The sequence below is a fragment of the Myxocyprinus asiaticus genome, chromosome 34 (assembly GCF_019703515.2).
Source record: "Myxocyprinus asiaticus isolate MX2 ecotype Aquarium Trade chromosome 34, UBuf_Myxa_2, whole genome shotgun sequence".
Classification (NCBI taxonomy): domain Eukaryota; kingdom Metazoa; phylum Chordata; class Actinopteri; order Cypriniformes; family Catostomidae; genus Myxocyprinus; species Myxocyprinus asiaticus.
This window is the reverse complement of record NC_059377.1, coordinates 34,688,736-34,708,668: the sequence shown is the minus strand read 5'-3', so window position 1 is coordinate 34,708,668 and position 19,933 is coordinate 34,688,736. Positions and strand designations below refer to the sequence as shown.

Here is a 19,933-nt window from a genome sequence, read left to right as displayed (position 1 = left end):
TTGATTCCCAGGGAATGTTTGCTAAAATGACAAAACGAATAGTTTAAATGCACTGTTAGTCGCTTTAGATAAAAGGGTCTACCAAATGCGCAAATGTATTGCCAATAAATTGTTCTTTAAAGAATTTTAACCTTTTGCTGTGCTCGCTCTGAAAAATTAGATCCTGCGTTAATGGTGTAAAAAGGTGATCACAGGTAAAGGGGCTCAGGAGTGAGGAGTCTTTGAGGCCAAATGCTTTCAGATCCTCAACAATTGCTCAACAACAGGCAATGGCGGCACATGCATTTTTTAGTCTAGGCTTTTAATGAATAGGACACCCTATGGACATGCACTCACTGAGCACTTTATTAGAAACACTTTTTTCCTAATAAAGTGCCCGACTTGGTCTTCTGCTGTTGTTGTGCATTCTGAGATACTGCTCTGCTCACTACAATTGTACAGTGGTTATCTGAGTTAATATAGCCTTTCTGTCAGCTCAGACCAGACTGGCAATTTTCCATTGACATTTCTCATCAACAAGGCGTTTCTGTCCGCAGAACTGCTGCTCACTGGATGTTTTTTGTTTTTGGCACCATTCTGAGTAAATTCTAGAGACTGTTGTGTGTGAAAATCACAGGAGTTCAGCAGTTACAGAAATAATCAAACCATCCCGTCTAGCACCAACAATCATGCCACGGTCGAAATCACTGAGATACATTTTTTTCCCCATTCTGATGGTTGATGTGAAGATTAATTGAAGCTCCTGATCCTTATCTGCATGATTTTATGCAAGGCATTGCTGCCTCACGATTGGCTGATTAGATAATCACATGAGTAAGTAGGTGTACAGGTGTTCCTGTAAAGTGCTCAGTGAGTGTATAGTACCAAAGGGGCTATTGCCACTTAGACACGAAAGCCACCAACAAAAACATGACATTTAATGCTGCTGCATCCCCCACAAACTAACATTTAGAAACGGCCTGCAAGATTTGACATTTTTGACCTACCGGCTGCCTATTGTTGGTGCAGGATCCGGTGAATGGCTTCCACAGCTGCCATTGTGTAACGATCCACTTATAGATGTAATTGATCCTTAATTAACAGCTCCTACCTGATAACTCTGCACGTCACTGTCCTGCATTTTCATAACCTTCTCACAACATTTGGTTAGAACTTTGGTCAAGTGAGAATAACTGATGCACTACTGGACTTTTGGCTCTTAACTTTTAACATTAAAAACACAAACAATTATCTATACAAAGACGTGTTTATATGAAGCAGAGATGTATTGTTCTTATAAGGAGAGAAGACAGGGCAGGGGTACAGACAATAATTTTTTATATTGTGACTGTGTTTTTACTTTTTTGTTTGTCAGGCCTAAACTGAAAGCTCTGCATCTGGCAATAATCTCTTTATCTCTTTCTCTCCTTTGCGTCAATACAAAGCTTAATACTCTTACACGCACACACTTGAATAGCTGTCTGCACACACAGAGGAAGTGAGGCATTATGGGTATTTGTACGAAATGTCTAATCTTCACATTAAACATCAAGTGCTGCATAAATCACTTATAAAATGTGCTGAATGTGCAGATCAGAGCAATCATTAGGGGTTAAATGTGTTTATGTGAGCCCTCAAAGGTAGGTCTGATATTTGTCAATGATGGCAGGAATGCTCATGAATTTGCCAAGATATCAAAGTCTAAAATCAAAAGTCAAATTTTCAATATGACATTTTATCAAAATCTCCCAAAACCAAATTATCTGAGCTATGCAATCCACATACATTTTAAAAGCTCTATACTCTTTCTGTATGTGAACAATTGTTTCAATATATACTGTATTTCAATATATAAGGAATTTCAAGAGAAACACTGGAAACAAAGTTGTGCCTTTTATAAATGAGATACAGATGAGATCTCCATCAGCATTTGCTTCAGTGAGCACATAAATTAAAAAGTTTCTGGGAGCACAAAAAAAAAAAAAAAAAAACAGACACACAGGCAACAAAAATAGGCAGATATTACATTATTAAATCATTAATAGGCTGATAATGGTGTCCTAAATATGGGCTGAAAGCTTATGCTGGTTGATGGTTTGAAAGACCTCAGTCTGGTGATGCCATCTACTGGCCAGTGTTCCTAAAGCTGAGGTTGTAAAGAGGTGAGTGAGTGCAGAGACCACAGAGCCATCATCGCCATGCTGAGCACATAAGACTGCAGCACAGTGTCTGTCTCTCTGGGTCTCTTTCTTTAGCTGGCTCTCCTTTTTTGTATGTCTGATAAGGCTACATAATACAAATGAGCAGCACCCATGTCAGGACATCACTGATTCATAGAATGGATTGAATACAAATTGTATTGCAAGCATGATGAGGCTTCAGTAATCTCAACAGCACATTTTTAAGACGCTGTGGCTAGGGTCAAACAGATGACCAAAGCATTCCTAGACTGTTCTAGAATTATTATTATTATTATTATTATTTTCAAAATCAGCACCAAAGCATTCAATTCTGGTGACTTTGTGAGCAGCATGTTTTTCTATTTTTGTAGCATTATTTTAACTATGGGTTACAAATGATATCAATAGCCCAATTTTGCAGATGAGTTTACAATAAAAGGCAAAAATGGTTTAGGGATGGGCATTTTCAAAAAATTATTTAGTTGAGTACTTAAACCTACAAAAAAAAAAAGAGTAATCAATTATTCGTAAATTAAGATGTAAGTGAAAAATAACAAATTTGACTTGTACGTAAAATGTATATTTTGTTTTATTCACAGATATTACCAAAATGGTTTCAAAATAAGGTAACTTAAACAAACTATGCTGCAATGAACAATAAGCATTAATAAAAAAGAAAAAGGAAAGATTTAAAAGTGCAGAACATTTGCACTCACCCAGAACTTACATAAAGGCCATCACATTTTTATTATTTCACATGTTATTACTCAGAAAAACAACTGGTGATAGTTGGCTTTTTATAAAATTAGATTTAACACACATACACGCATACTGATCTGGTAAGCTTCTGAGTTTCTTGTACCGCTTTGCAGTTTCTTTCCATCATAAAAGCAGATTCTTGTCCATAGGTTTGCATGACTCCAAAAAGAATATAAACAAGAGTACAATTAAATAAGAATCAAAATATTACAAGTAGTGCTAGTGCTACACTAGGCTTTGCTTTAAAAAAAAAAAAAATCACAGATGCTATCATATTGTCAGGTGTATTTTGTTGATTCATGTCTTTTATTTTGAAAAGTTTAGTTCCTGTTCCCTAGTCATGTGATGTCTTGTTTTCCCTCCATGTTCATGTGTCATGTTTTCATTGGTTTATTGTTTAATTATCTTGTTATCAGTTCTGTTTGTTCATTGGTTTATGTTCCCCCATGTCCATGTATTTAAGCCTCATGTTTTCCATTGTGTCTTGGTCAAGTATTGAATGTGATTATAGATGTTTATGTCAGGCCACGTTTATGTCAAGCCAAGTTTATATCAAGTCAGGTTTATGTCAAGTTCATGTTTATGTTTATGTTCAGTTCACGTGTATAGTTAGGGCATTCACTTTTGTAAATAAACTGCACTTGGGTTCTTCATCTTCACGTCATCTTCGTCATTGCCATCATTGTCAGCAGCCAACATCGTTACACATATCTTCTTATCGTTACACATAGCTCCCCAAGTGGACTCTATCGTAACAGCGAGATTTGGTGAGAGATTCATAAGTATAAATTACAATATTCAGGGCTGCTCACGGCAGGCAAATGTGCAAAGAAAAATCGATTTGAGATATTCGAATTGTGTTTTTTTAATAGTCGACTGCGTGGTGCAGAACGAGTACTCGATTAGTCGTGAACATCACTAAAATGGTTACTGTTTACTACCTTTTTAAAAATATTTCCTTAATAATTTCCTTATTTCCTTATATTTTTTGACAACGAATTTTGTCAACTTTAAGAAGTACAATACTGTTGTCATGATTCACTGTTATTTTGCCTTGTGTTTAGCCTCTGTCTTCTGTTTTCCCCAGACTACATTCCCCATAATTCACTGCCCTCATCACTGCCAGCTGTTCCCAATTGTTCTCACCTGTTTTTCATTACCTCATTAATCCTTGTGTACATAATGCCCTGATGTCTGCTCAGCCTTTGTCAGTTGTTGTGTTTTTCTCCAGTTCATGTTCCGGTTGCTATCTTGTTTGTAACGTTTGTTTAGTTTCCCAGTTCCTTGTCTTGCCCTGTTCCAGTGTTTACCCTGTTTGATTTATTTATTAAAGTTAAGCTGCACCTAGGTCCCGCTCTCGTGACTTCCTTCAAACGTGACAGAACAACTAACCATACAAAATGGATCTAGCGGCTTACTTCATTCAATTGAGCCAGGCGGATTCACCCTTAAAGGAATACTCCCATCTTTTCAGCACCGTTGCCAGCTACACATGATTTGCTGATTCCCACCTGAAATCTGTTTATCGGATCAGACTCACAGCTCACCTGTGGAGGGAATTGCCGGAGACAGGAGACTACACTTGGAAGGAATACGTGAAGTTAACATAAGAAACTCTCGCTTCAGAGGATCCTCATCTCCCTTCCCTGATCCCGGCATCCAAGCCTTCCATGCCTGAGTCTGCTCCACGCCATGCCACAGCCACGCCTGAGTCTGCTCCACGCCATGCCACAGCCACGCCTGAGTCTGCTCCACGCCATGCCACAGCCACGCCTGAGTCTGCTCCACGCCATGCCACAGCCACGCCTGAGTCTGCTCCACGCCATGCCACAGCCACGCCTGAGTCTGCTCCATGCCATGCCACAGCCACGCCTGAGTCTGATCCATGCCATGTCATAGCCAAGCCGCCCACAGACACTTGCTCCAAACCGCCCACGGCTCCTTGCGCCAAGCCTTCCGCGACTCCTTGCTCCACGCCTGCCCCGGCCACCGACTCAATGCCCACGCCTGCCCCGGCCACCGACTCAATGCCCACGCCTGCCACGGCCACCGAGCTTGAAGCCTCATCCATCCCAGAGCCAGCGTTGCCAGCCTTGTCCATCTCAGAGCCAGTGTACACGGCCGCCCGGAAGCAGAGGAGGAGAAGAAGGGCTTCTGCTATCAAGTCTCTGCCCATGTTCACAACCAATTGCTCTGGTCTGGTCTCCTGGGCCTCCTGGCCATCCACCTGCTCTGGTCTGGTCTCCTGGGCCTCCTGGCCATCCGCCTGATCTGCTCTGGTCTCCTGGGACTCCTGGTCATCCACCTGATCTGCTCTGGTCTCCTGGCTGTCCGCCTGATTTGCTCTGGTCTTCTGGCCGTCCGCCTGATCTGCTCTGGTCTCCTTGGTCTCCTGACCGTCCACTTGATCTGCTCTGGCCTCTTTGGTCTCCGACTCCATCTTGGCCCTACCTCCCTTACCAACCTTCCTTGAGCATCAGGAGCCACCCATTAGAGGGGAAGGGGGATCTGTCATGATTCACTGTTGTTTTGCCTTGTGTTTAGCCTCGGTCTTCTATTTTCCCCGGACTACATTCCCCATAATTCACTGCCCTCATCACTGCCAGCTGTTCCCAATTGTTATCACCTGTTTTTCATTACCTCATTAGTCCTTGTGTATATAATGCCCTGATGTCTGCTTAGTCTTTGTCAGTTGTGTTTTTCTCCAGTTCATGTTCCGGTTGCCATCTTGTTTGTAATGTTTGTTTTGTTTCCCAGTTCCTTGTCTTGCCCTGTTCCAGTGTTTACCCTGTTTTTGTGTTTGATTTATTTATTAAAGTTAAGCTGCATCTAGATCCCGCTCTCGTGACTTCCTTCAAACGTGACAACTGTAGATATGGACTAAAACCAGCAAAACTTTCATTTTGATTTCATGGAGTCTTTAAACAGATACCACATTCCACCCCATCGGCCTCATCCATTTTTGGCAGTATACTTCCACATCTTTAGTTTTTCTCAAACTTTCTGTTAAGAATAGTGTAACATGCCCAAATTGAAAATAAAATAAAATTTCCGACTGCTTAAAAACTTACAAGTAGGTTGCAAGTGATCTGAGACAGTAATTGTAATATATTTGCACTTAAATATATTTTTTATTATACTGTATCTATCTATCACAGCATATCTTGTTTGCTTCTTAGATTTTATAAGGTTATATAGATTGCATAAATTCATACAAATTAGAGAGCAGGAATAATTTTAAAAAATTTTAAAAGTTTTTTGCTCATTCAGAAAATATTAAGCATAAAAATGCCTAAATATTTGACATGTCAGTAGTTAATACCTGTGTGAATTAAATTTAAACCTAATTAAGATGAAAGTACATGATGGTACATTCATTCCTCCTAGACTGTATAACAATGCAACAGTAGTATGCAATAAATATTAATGTTAATGTACAAGTTTTTATAATGTATATATTTTCTGTCTACATATAATGTTATTCAATATAAAAGAACTCAAATGAAAATATAAAACTAGAAATCCTGATATTATGAAGGATGGGCTTTAATAGTGACATCAGGCAATATGTAAACAAAAGCATATTTCCCAGATCGGTATATGGTAATCTCCCTCATCAGACAAGGATTTTCAGGAAAATTTTACTGGGGCACAGTGCCCTACTAAGAAGGGACTTGTGTTGCCCCTGGGCCAAAGTACATTAACAACAATCGTTATGTACAATTTATGTGCTATCTACTGTACATTCAAGAAATAAAAAAAAGAAGTTAATAGCAGCATTATTAGTACATAAAATAGATCGCATTATAAAGGGTGTTTTTAGGATTACTTGGTTCTCTGTCTCTGTTAAAATATGGATAATTCCCTTACCTCTGTACCACTTAAATCACAGAACATAATTGAACAAATATTTACTATTGAAACATTGACACACAGTCACACTCAAACAAGGGGGTTAGCAGGTCCCCATTGGCCCCTGCTGGTATGTGCTGGAACTGCACTTTGATGGCAAAAAGCATGTTTCCCTATTGACAGTCATTCAAAAGTAGTACTGTTTACTGACTAAATAATGTTTTTTCCAGAAACAATTAACTCGCAGTTATTTTATTACATCCTTGTTCATCTTTTTCCAGTGACAAATAATTTTTAAAGTGCTCTTAAAAGCATGAAATAGACTTGAAATTTTTGATCATCAATTTTGAAGAATTACTGCCATGATCAGTACGAAAATGTACTGTACATAAACATTTTATTTTATTTTAATAAAATTCTGTTTATCACCTGCTTTTTGTTGGCAGTAATAGAAAAACATTAATTGTGGAAGGCAAAAGGTTTGGACAAAGTTGGACAAAAAGTTTTGAGAATAAGATGCAATCTATAAAAAGCCTAGTTTACTGTAAAGGAGGCATGTTTGTGCTGAAAAGAATGAAAATTTAAATCCGGGAATTCAGCACTATTTCTGCACATTTAGTGGTTTGTTTATCTGGATTGCGGTGGTTAGTGAATAAGACTTATAATAAGAGTGAAAAAGGTGTGGCACTGAAACACTGCAAACAAAGTGGTGCAACTTTTTTAGTGAATTCACTCTTCTGTTTAAAGTTATGCTTTGTGGAAAGATTTTTTGCGGTGCAGATTGTCTAAAACACATTTTTAAAGTAAACCGTTGTGCTTGAAATTCTGACACTGGAGTGCCTCCGGATTTTAACCCTAATTTTTCCAGAATTACACGTACAAACGCCCACACACTCACATCTTCTAACCTCAACTTTTGAGTGGGCTCGGTGCCATGCTTTTTTAATGTCATTAACAGGTGGCTTTCTAAAATAGAATCGAGAAATGCTCACACGCGTACTTACACACATACATGCATAGCGACACACATCGAGATACAAACATTGCGCTGGCATGGAGACCACACATTGAAATCTCAGACACAACATGGCGACCATGGCCAAGCCTATGACTGTTGTTATGGACGTGATCTTTTTCAGATGCCAACTCTCCTCCCCAATGACAGTTTGTCATATTGACGTCCCCCTCTTAAAACCCCTGTTATGTACTTAGTCTGTCTGTCTCAGAGAAACCCCCTCTGCAAATCGACCTACACACATTTGACAGTCGACAGGTCAGCTATTTGTTTGTTAAAGTAATTGTCTGTTGTGTTAAAGTAATTCCTTTTTTAGCATTAAGTCACTATTAAAATATTATTTTAATTGTTTTGTTGCAGAAAACTTCGAATCTTTAGCAACAAATAAGTCCTTTTTGATGTTTTTGAGTCTCAATACTGGTATCTTATGCCATTTGGCAGTATTTGCATGTTCTGCTGGCTTGCTCTCTTATTCTTCAAACGTTCTGGGGTCCATGGTGAATTGAACTTGGCTAATAGTTTCCACAAGGTAATTTAATAAAGCTAATGAATCAATTAAGAACTGCATGGAATATATTCATATACATAGCATGTTCTAAATCTTAACTGTTTGCTACCACAACAGCAAATTATATAATACTCGTTATATATTAAGTTTGTTTATTTGTTACTATTATACTAGTCTCACATAGCCAGACTTTTGACTTAGGCCAGAAACATACTTTACTCAAGTATGCGTACGCCAGTGGCGTGTGGTGGACTTTTGAAATGAGGAGGCTGTCTCAGGGTTCGTTTTTGTTTTTTTGTTTTTTATTTTTTTTTTTTAGTTCAAGGTAAATTCATATTTCAGTTCCATTTGACATTTACATCGTTTTGAGGAGAAACCCCATACAGAAATTGTATATATCAAAATATATGTAATTATGTTCATTTAATGTTTTCACTGTTTTCATGCAACAAAACTTCATAATAGTACAAACAAATGGCTGTTTTCATATATTGTATGTAGCATATTTTCTCAAATCAAAGTGTAATTTGAATATGTATGATCAAGTATATGAACTATAGTTTTAATGTTCGTGCTGTATATCAGATTTCTGTGTAAGAAGGGATATTGAATGCCTTTTAACTTAAACTATTAACAAGCATACAGTACTATAATGTTTTGTATGCTCATATAACAAACTATTTATTAAACCAAGTAAAATATAAAAGTGATATTTTTATTTATATTTTTACATTGCTTCAAAAATAGTATTTACAATTACACAGCAACAAGCATATTTCATGTATCTATTACTATTAATTGTTTTACAGCTATTATTTTTAATAGTCATCCAATTTTCAGATCATTTACACCTCTGTAAGCACCACAGGTGTCATCATGGCACAAAGGTGTGCCTTAAATTAACAAAGGGTGCTCACTAAAACCGGCTCACTCACAAACGATTTCTGATTCTATTTCAAGTAATTTCAAGTTCATTTTGATTCTGATGTGGACAGAAGTAGTGTTGTCCTTGTTGGTAAATCATTTATTGTGTAATTAGTACACCCACTTCCACCAGTTTGCTCGGTATCGCATTGGTGAATTAATGACAGGGTAATGACCAATCAAATCAAAGTAGAGACATTGCCTCCTCTCACGTGACTTTATGCCTACTGTATATTCCGCGGTTACCCCACTCACATTCACGCTACGCTTTAGGAGCTCAATGAGATCGCAGTGAGCTGAAGGGAGGCAAGAGAGGTGATACCTCTCTCTGAAACTATATCCACTGGTGTCGCGATGTTGGACAGTGTATTTTTAGAAATATGACTGATATACACATTATTTGAGAATTTTGAGCTTGCATATCGTAATATTTTGTTTTATTTATGTACAGTCGATTATATTTCTCATCTGAATTTTGAGGCAGATGCAAGCGCTTGGACAATGCATTGCAAACGTGCTGTGCAATTTAACATGCTTAACATTCTTGCATTACTGTGACAGTAACAAACCTCAGTACCTCAAGGGGGCGATAGAGTTACCTTCAAATGTCGGAACCATTAAACTGGATGTGTTATAATTAAGGTAAGTTGCAATAAATATATTTACTTTACCTTACTTGCTCAGCAATACTGTCTTCAAACTGTTGCTTCGCCATGACAGTTGTTGACTTGAAAGGGAAAACTGACTATATAAGTGGACAGTTCACACTAATGTTGCTTGTGGCAAAGTTGAGAGCGCAAGTTAAAGAGTTGAATTTTGGTCTGACACATTTTGGAATGCAACAACGCACAAAATTGAGTTTGCATAGCTAGAAGCATCTGCATATAAATACTGAACTTGCGTAGAGTATGTTTCGTCCTTTATGGCATAAAGTCTGGTCCAGTTTGCAGAGTATTCTGGCCAAGAACCATCCACTTAAACAGGAAGAGACTGTATCTGTCTGATTAAACTATTAAATATTAATTATTTCAAAGATATAACTCAAAAAACAAAGTGTATAATCTAGCTTACTTGCTAGCAAGGGCTTTAAACAAAACTTCTTTAAAACATCTGATTCCAAACTTGGTAAATCTAACAATTATTCCTTCCTAAAAAACACTCATTGTAGAAAGACTTAGTTTCCAGGTGAAATTATTAAAACCTGTGTATGCTGACTAGCAGAAGCTGTGTATTAATTCAAGCAATCTGAATGAAGATTCTTATTTCCAGAAGTGTTTTCAAGTTTTGTGTGCAGTATGCATCATAAGGTCCTTGAGCACACTATATGCAGTCTGAGGCTGAGCCAACCTTTATACTAATAATTTCCCTAAATCATAAAAAACTTAAGATGTGCTTATGTTCTGATCTTCCATTTCATCATGTTCTTGATTTTTTAGAGTAACCAACCTGACCAATCCCTGACTTCATTTCCTGCTCATCATTCACACCTTCAAGCTCCAAGCATTCTTTACAATTTTCGAATGGACAATAGTTTCTGCAAAGCTTTATCCCCTTTCCTGTACCTCCCAGCTTCCATCAGCTGTCCATTCTGATCTTAACTCCAACATTATTAACATACTCTGCCAGATCCCTTTCTGATGGTGCACCTCTTACCATGCTCAAAGCATAGTGTCACCTCTACATTAGAAAAACAGACTGGCGTAGATTGATCTTGTTGGATGAATCTAATGCAGCCTCTCCCTCCATTAACTTCCTTTGTTTGTGTTCTTGATCTGATTATTTTGAGCTTAATCATCTAAGAGGACTTAAATGTCCTTTCAAAATAAGCCACTGCCTCTCTTTAACTTATCTGGATCTCTGAAGCTACAAATCAAATATGTGGTCCACGTTCATCGTGCAGGATGAAGAGGTAAGGACAGGGACTGCACCTGCTGGGGTGCACCAAGGTTCGGGTGGTCTGGAAGGGCTTATGGGATCCCGGAGCGATGGGCGCAAACGCCGACTTAGAACATTGTCCAGTTCTGGCAAAGGCATTAGCGAAAGCCAAGAGGGAAAGATTAAGCTGACATTTTTCATGGCTGTGACTGGCATCATGCTTACTGTGCTAGGGGTGGGCACAGAATTTTGGGTGGAGCTCACACCATCAAAGAGATTCCACAACAACCAGACTTGCCTGGCAGCACATTATGGTTTGTGGAAATGTTGCACCAAGACCTTCTGGGTGTCAGATATTGACTCAAAGCAGGAGAGCTGTGGGCCACTGGATTTACAGGGAGGTAAGATATTTTGTTTATTGTAAATGTTCCGTAGGTTGGGCAAACGTTTAAGCTGGATTTCTAGAAATAAAGCTGAAGAGTATAACTTTTTTGATAATATGCAGAAACAATTAAAAAAGCCATCTGTAGATTGATTTTCACAAAAGTTGTAAACCTGTATCTCTGTGGCACTTTGAAAATATTGCTGTTTCTTTATAGAGAAACATTAACTTAACCAATAGTGTGAGTTTGTGTGGGACTGTCTTTTTGTTGATCAGTGTTAGATGGGAGTAGAATTCAGGGAAGCTGTTTGAAAACTATCATTATTTTTGCTATTCCGTTTGGTGGCGCTAGTGTCATAGAAACTACATACAGCAGCTTTAACTATCTGTTGGAGTAACATCACCTTTTTGGATCCAATTATAGAATCCAATTGCACCTTCTTCAAATTCTACACCACTGGAGAAAACATTGTCCTATTTCAGAAAACGCCAGAAAAGGGTGAGTCATCTCACATTGTCCTCTGTATCTTTAGATCTTGTACCATTACAGTTTCTTTCTTTGTCTCGTCACTGAGTTCTGACGTACTTTTTTCATAAAATTATACTTGGATATTGTATGAACAACCAATAAAATGTCCATACAGTATATTTGTATATAATACAGTAATGTACAGTATTTAGACAATATGATATAAAATGAACAATGGAGAGAGAAATTGCACATTTTAAATGTGTATATTTGCTAAAAGTAAATGTAAACACATTTAGGACTACTATCTACTAACATATTGATTGGCCCAAAGCTAATTGACATGGAAAAACCAGAAGAGTCCAACTTTAATGTCATCTTTAATCCAGTTTACTATCATTTGTTGACGCTGACTCCTCTTCCTCCTTTAGATCTGACTGTAGCATCGGCCATGTTTGCTATCTTTAGTCTTTCCCTGATGGTGATGGGGGCTGTCTGCATCATCATGGCAGTAAGCAAAGGTGTGCAGTTCTTCTTGAAGCCAGCCTGTGTTTGCTTCATACTATCAGGTAATTAAACACTATCATGCAATTAGCTATAAATAACTAAAATCTCTGAACAAGGTATTACAAATATGAAAATATGGCCCGTTTTACATGTCAAAATATTGAACATACAACTAAAGGTTTAAGTACTTGGGTTTTGTTTACTAAATTTGTCTTCAAAGACGGCAAGGACGGTAGGCTATAAGAAAAATCTTCAATGGCCTAATGTATCAATGCACTGTATATTTTTTAAACTTTGTAGCATACAAAAATGGATATTGATAAAATATTGATCAATTAAAAGAAATTACAGGGAATCTGTAATTGTCATAAATATTGTTTCATTATGGTTAAAAAATTAAATCTCTGTATATTCAAAACCATGTTTCACTATGCATTTTATGGTTCAATTGGTTAAGTCCACCTCTGTGCTTCCATATCTAATGTTTATGCTAAATAAACTAAAATGCAATAAAATCATTAAGAAACTTGTACATCGTCCAAACAGATAGATTTCTCTAGGTTATTATTTAAGTTATTGCCCCATTGTGGACTCCATTGTGGCCTTGATGAAAACTACTTTGTTCATAAGATAACTGACCTTCAGAAAATTGCAACATGGCACTGACATACAGTAGTGGATACAAATCTGGGTACAGTAATGTCAAAAGCAAGAAATATTGCCTAGTAAACTGAATTGCAAAGCAGAACCAGCCAACAATGACTGCTAACACAAAGGTTGCTACAGGGTAAAGCACTTCAGCTGGGATTGCTGGGACTGCTTCTCTATTTGTGTAAATCACATTGGATTAAAAACTATATGCTAAAAGGCAATTTATTAATTTTTTTTTCCATCTCCGTCTCTTGTCAGGTGTCTTAATCTTCATCTGTCTCATTGTCTTCCACCAATCAGTGCTTTCATTCCTGGCAAGTGACCAATCCATACCTCTACACCATAAAATGTCGTGGTCAGTGACATGTTTAGGTTGCGCTGGGGCTCTTGTTGTTGTTGCAGGGACCTTGTTCTTGGTCCTTGCTCTACCTTACAGTCCTTGGGAAAAATGCCTTCCTAAAAACAACAGTGACATCTAGTGGTGTGGAGGATGAAGAGCAGTTTGCACTCTATCCTATTAATACTGTGGAACAGATAACAGTATTCATATACATCTTGGAGAACCTATGAAACAGAAGGATTAATGGACTACTTCTCCACTGATGAAAAAATACTGTTCCATATATAGGATATGTTATGTGAAACAATGCAGTATTTTGCTTTTGTTTGAGGGTTGGATAAATGTAATATGAAAGGTGTAAGAAATATAACAGGAGGTAGGCCAGGCATTTCAGCAGATTACACATAATATTAGGATGGAATATTTCAGATCATCAAGCCTTAAATATTAATACCTAAGTAAGTAACCTGATGTGTAATGGTTCTTAGATTATGTTGGACATTTGTTTAACTTTTCTCCAGAAACATTGCACAGTTTAACTTGATGCTGTACTACCCTCATATAGTTAGAAACCCGCATGACATGGAACACAAAAGGAGAGATTGGGAAGAATGACAATCTCAGTCACAATTCACTTTCAAAAAAAAAAAAAAAGATGCACTGAACGCGAACGGTGACTAAGACTAACATACTCTCCTATTGTGTTCCATTAAAGAAAAAAAGTCAGGTTTGGAACAACAGGAGGGTGATTGAATGATAAAATCTAAATGTTTGGATGAATTAATCTGAATTAATCTGATTTATTTAAGATTTGTTTTGTGCTTTTATGTGCCAATGAAAAGCCTTTATCATTGGTTTTAACCAGCCTTCTTCATCTGGAGATGATTCAGTTGATGACAGTAATGAGATGAACTGAAATCAAAAGTATTAATTAAAGCCACATTATCTGCAGCTTCTTCTGTCCATTGTGGACACTGACACTGTTGCTGATCTAGCATCAGTTATTAAAAGCGTAATGCAATTAGTGAAATGGCAGATCACAATAATGAGAAAGTTTCATTGTTTGCCTGCCGCTGGTGCATGACAGAAAGAGCTTTCCTACTGAGTGGGGTTGGATTCTGCACAATTCAAAGTATAAATGTGCCATTTTATAATTCAAACTTTGGTGGAAGATGGTATGCATTTTATTTCATACACTTTATTCAGTACAAAAATGTCATATTTTTATAAAACAAAATATATATTAATATTGGTTTAGCAAAGAGTATACACAAAGATTTTAGAAGCAGAGGCGTGATACATTTTTTATGGGGGTACATATTAGACGGGATGAATGCAGAATTTTAATTCTGGGGAATATTTCTGCAAGCAGCTATTCAGTTTACTTTAATGGTTATTTGTAGTTTATATCATAACAAAATCAAAGTTTTCTCTTCAGATCTAGAAACTTGAAGCATCTAAAGCAAACTTACACATGTATAATTTATGCACAATAACAAATAAATTCTGTTCTCAGTAAAATCAGGCAAATTGTTACCTTAATTCCTAAATAAGATAAATAAAATAAGCTTTTTGCATCTTCTGGTAAGGGTTCTATATTATTATTATTAGCAGTCCTGGTTTTGGTTCACAGATTCCCATGTAAGTTTGCAGTAACCATTGTTTTTGTTCTGGACTCAAGTGTAATTTCTTTGTTAACATTTATTGTGACTTTCAATGTCTTACTGTACATAGATATACCTTTAAAAAAATGCAATTGCTTTGGATACTGAATGTGGTAGTAATGCACATTAATAGCAAATAAAGAGTGACGCAGATCTGTTTATGCATTGTTTTTTAAAAATTATTATTATTTATTCATGTCACGGTCCTATCACCTTGTCAGGTTGGGTTTTTGTCTGACAGGACCGTGACATTATCGCCCCATGTTCTGCCTTGCGTTTCGTGTCCTGTCTTTGTGTGAGCACATGGGGTCCGGTTGTGAGTTACCGCTGTGCGCGAGTTACCACTGTGTGTGAGTTACCGCTGTGCGCGAGTTACCACTGTGTGTGAGTTACCGCTGTGCGCTCTCCGGTGATGTCACGGTCCTGTAACTTTGTCAGGTTGGGTTTTTGTCTGACATGACCGTGACATCATTGTTCTCTGTTTGTTTTGTTCCAAGCGTGTTGACATTTTCTTCCTCATGTGTTTCAGGTGCCACTGGCACGCGGAATCAGCGTTTCCATGGGCACCCTGATTGTTTCCATGGGAACGCTGATCATGCCAACTTTCAGCTGTCGAGCGGCACCTGTTCCTTGTTTGTTCATGCCTATATTAATCCCCTCATGTGTCATGTCCTTTGCTGGATTGTTTGATTTAATGTTAAATGTAGTTCAGTGTTGACTGAATATCTCACTACCTGTGCTCACAGCCACGGAGGCCGTTCCCCCATCCCTGTCAGTGTTCACGGCCATGGAGGCCATTCCCCAGCCTACAGTATGTCATGCCCACAGCCACGGAGGCCACTCCCCAGTTGCAGCTGCCAGTGCTCATGCCTCTTTTCTTAAACTCCCTCCCTGGTTTCCCTCCCTTACCTCCCTTTCTGTTGTGTTTTCTGTTCTTTGTTATTTCTCATTTTGTTTGTCTTGTTTTTTGTTTGATGTTCCCGTTTGGGATGCCAGGAGGCATCCCTTTGGGGGTTTGGGGGAGGGGGGGGGGTGTAATGTCACGGTCCTGTCACCTTGTCAGGTTGGGTTTTTATCTGATGGGACCGTGATATCATCGCCCCATGTTCTGTCTTGTGTTTTGTGTCCTGTCTTGGTGTGAGCGCATGGGTCCTGCTCTGCGCTCTCTGGTGATGTCACGGTCCTGTTACCTTGTCAGGTTGGGTTTTTGTCTGACGGGACCATGACATCATCGTTCCCTGTTTGTTTTGTTGCAAGCGCGTTGATGTTTTCTTCCTCATGTGTTTCAGGTGCTGCTGGCACACGGAATGTGCATTTCCATGGGAACCCTGATTGTTTCCATGGGAACACTGATCATGCCAACTTTCAGCTGGCGAGCGGCACCTGTTCCTTGTTAGTTCATGCCTATATTAATCCCCTCATGTGTCATGTTCTTTGCTGGATTGTTTGATTTAATGTTAAATGTAGTTCAGTGTTGACTGAATGTCTCACTAGATTGTTGTTTGGTGTGAAGTAACTAACCTTACTCTCTCTGCCTAATAGATCCTGTCTCATGTATCTGTTGGTTGCCCGTGTGTTGGGTGTGTGGTTGCCTTCCAGTTTGCTGTGTGTCAGCTGGGTTTCCACGGAGGATGCCTCATCTTTGCCCACATGTCAGGAGCTAGATCACCCTACCCTGCTGGGTGTTGTTCTGCACCTCACTAAGCTTCAGCGGAGGATTCCACGAATCTATTCCTGACTTCCACAACACACACAATCATTCTATGAACACATTCTTTATGGATTGCCCCTTGCGCGGCCACGACGCGCACGCTTCTCAGAGATCCTCTCCCGCTGCTGCAGCCGGTGCCGTGATCCTTGACATTCACAGTGACTACTCATATTTATTGTAAATAAATCCTTTGAACTGTTCCTCTGCTCTTGGGTCTGTTTGTCTCGCTGTCGCTTGTTACAGTTCATTGATTCCTATACAGAACTTAGTCACCCGCCACCAACATCTCATGCATTTCATAAGTGTGCTGTCTACAATACCTCCTGCATGCATTTCAGTGTTTGCCAGATCTGTGAAATGACATCCTCGCTGAAGCCGCAATCCTATTGCCTATTTTCATCCATCCGTTTCGGATATTCGGCATGCTGTCATAATATACGTTACCACGTGTGCCAATCATGTTATTGTGACCATTCTCTGCACTTGAATGAATGCAAATTTGATACAAACTAATAAAACCAATGCAACATCAAACTCTTGCCTTCATACCTCATTTCTTTCTCTCACTGTCACATAGAAACACATGTCATCTCTCTTGACCTTCTTCCAGATTTCCATCTCCCCGTTCATCCCACTCATCTCATTTCCTCCCTCCTGCTTCCTCTAAATTTAGAGCGTGGCCAATCATGCTCCGGAGAACGTAAGCAACTCAAACAAGGATTAGAAATGCAGTTCCCTTCACTTACAGAGCCACCTAACCATCTCATGGCTGATCATCTAACCTCGTAGAAATAGTTACCATCTCTTTGACTGTGTTTAAGTATAGTTGATTTCAGACCTAAACCTTGAGTGAGACAAATATGGCTTGGGCAGATCTACTTATGTTTGGTTACGACTTCTGTTATGTATCAGGTATCTGTACCTTCATTGTGACCTACATAATTATGCCAGCCACATAGCAACCGAATCGTCTGATGAGTTACAGACATATGGTTGTGTAAATCAGCCTATCTTTAAACTCTGCCCTTGTAGCTTTGACCTCTGAAAACTCTCCCTTTCACACACACACACACACACACACACACACACACACACACACACACACACACACACACACACACAAACACACACACACACAGCTTTAGTTAGCTTATGATGGCTCACTGTATTCCAATGCCAGTGTAGGGCATCTTATCTTACACCCAACCGATTCATAATGTTGTTTAGTTGTTTAATATTGTTTTTTCTGCTGACTTTTTTGTGTGTAAGTTGGGAAATGTGTGGTTCAGGCTTGATGCTGAACTCCTGTGTTTCATAGAAGATTTGTATACTTTGCCTAGATTGTGGGGGCCAAATGTTTCCTCAAGTATAGTAAAACCTAAATCACCTACATAGCGGAGACTAGCCAACATTGCCCATGAGGAAAATGGCTTAAACATTCTAAATGTTTTAAATAAAATCTTAAAATGCTAAAAGATTTATGTGAGGGTTAGGGTTTCTATAACATCAATAGCTCAGCATAACACAGTGGAAGTCAACGGAAATTTCCTGCTATAATAGAAAAACATGATTTCCATGAGGAGGATCCATGTGGTTTAGACATGAGCGCTCTTGATGTAAATTCAAACTGTAACTCAGAGTGATGACAGCTCCCTTGAATAGGTGCACAGGTGAAATTTTACTGCCTGCCAAATCTCTGAAAGACATGTCAGGATGCCTAGGGCAAAATATCTGTTGGGATCTGTAGAAGTGGATGGACACACACACACAAATGAGGCCCCCCAGTCAGCATATTTGATAAAAGTGAGTGTGACACTGTGGAGAATGGTCACTCTCCGTCATGTCCTTCCCTTGAGCTAGGCTTTGGCTTTAATGCATTGTTCTCGTGTTTGTCTGTGTGTATGTGAAGCCTCATTCCTGTTATCACTCTCGCCCTCTTGGGTGTGGTCTCAAGGCATTTGTACGGTGTTGGGGTGTATGATAGAAATTCTAGATAGCCAGATTAGACGGTGAATTTCCGAAACGTAGAATGGCTGGGGAAAAGTTATTTATATTCACAAGGAAAGTGATACCTATTTGTATGATTCAGTAATATTCATCAGTAAAAGTGCAACTTGATAAACTGGAGAAACTATAACCCCAAACTTACCCCTAAACCTAAGACAAACAAATCAGGTAGCGCTTTACTCATAAATCTGCAGCCAAGCTCTGTTCCAAAACCTATGAGCTGCCTACCTAGACAGGATTTTAAAAGCATCATTTGCGCACTCCCAACACAAAGCCTGCTCTACAAGCAGTGCTGGAAATGGGGGGACCAAAGTGATTCAAATACCAAAATCTCTACAATGTGATAGTTCACCTTAAGAATTAATGAGTGGTTTTTATGCATTTGAACCCGGTCAAGTGTCAAGTGTTGGACCCACTCAGAACCCCTCTCCCCATCCCCTCTATCACTCCTGATCTGCTGCCCTGTGTAACAGATGCGACGCAACAGTAGAAGACGGCCGTCTAGCGCATGTTTACATAAACCAACCATACAAAGAAAAATCATGCAGACAGTGTTGTACTATTCATCATATACTGTATAAATCGCTTTGACTATGTGAATAAAAAGCATCCCATTTCCAGCCCTGTCTACAAGGTAGGCAGCAACATTATGCTGCCTCTTAAGATACCTTGTTTTGACCAAATTATACCAGTGTAGCCTGGATACAAAAAATAATATTTTCTTTTGCCTCCCATTTACCTCTATACGTCCGTGGTGAAGTTCACCCTGCTATAGTTTACTTCCATATTCAAAACCCAGAAATGTGAAAAGGGCACATTGGAATCAGTTGTGGTTCATGTGAGCTTTTCTCTCTAATATGTTTAGCAGATCTCACCAGGTGATCATATAGGCACTCTATTGGTGTGCACTCCGTCCCCTTGAAGACACCTTTTGTGCTTCCCATAGATATGGAGTGGAGAATTTGTCTTTATAGGAGATAGGAAAACATATTATGCATTGTGTTAAAATCTGTGTAGGTCTATGCATACCAAATCCCGCTCTAGTCCTGTTGACCCCCCTGTGTCATTCCAAATCCATCTTTATGACCACATATATGCAATGTACAAAAA

At 38.8% G+C, this 19,933-nt stretch overlaps 1 protein-coding gene across 4 annotated transcripts; it reads left to right on the top strand.

Annotated features, from left to right (window-relative positions):
• Window positions 1-7,942: 7,942 nt before the first annotated feature.
• On the top strand, window positions 7,943-15,365 carry LOC127425204 (voltage-dependent calcium channel gamma-6 subunit-like). Of its 4 annotated transcripts, none has more exons than XM_051670920.1 (6): window positions 7,943-8,043; window positions 9,779-9,859; window positions 10,654-11,493; window positions 11,899-11,973; window positions 12,375-12,512; window positions 13,360-15,365. In XM_051670920.1, exons 3-6 carry the CDS (start codon window positions 11,094-11,096, stop codon window positions 13,578-13,580), a joined length of 834 nt encoding a protein of 277 aa, XP_051526880.1. In that variant the 5' UTR covers window positions 7,943-8,043; window positions 9,779-9,859; window positions 10,654-11,093; the 3' UTR covers window positions 13,581-15,365. The 4 variants fall into 4 exon arrangements, with proteins under 4 accessions (XP_051526880.1, XP_051526883.1, XP_051526881.1 ...); XM_051670921.1 differs by lacking the exon at window positions 7,943-8,043 and adding an exon at window positions 8,052-8,314; XM_051670923.1 differs by lacking the exon at window positions 9,779-9,859 and having other exon boundaries at window positions 7,998-8,043.
• Window positions 15,366-19,933: the final 4,568 nt, after the last annotated feature.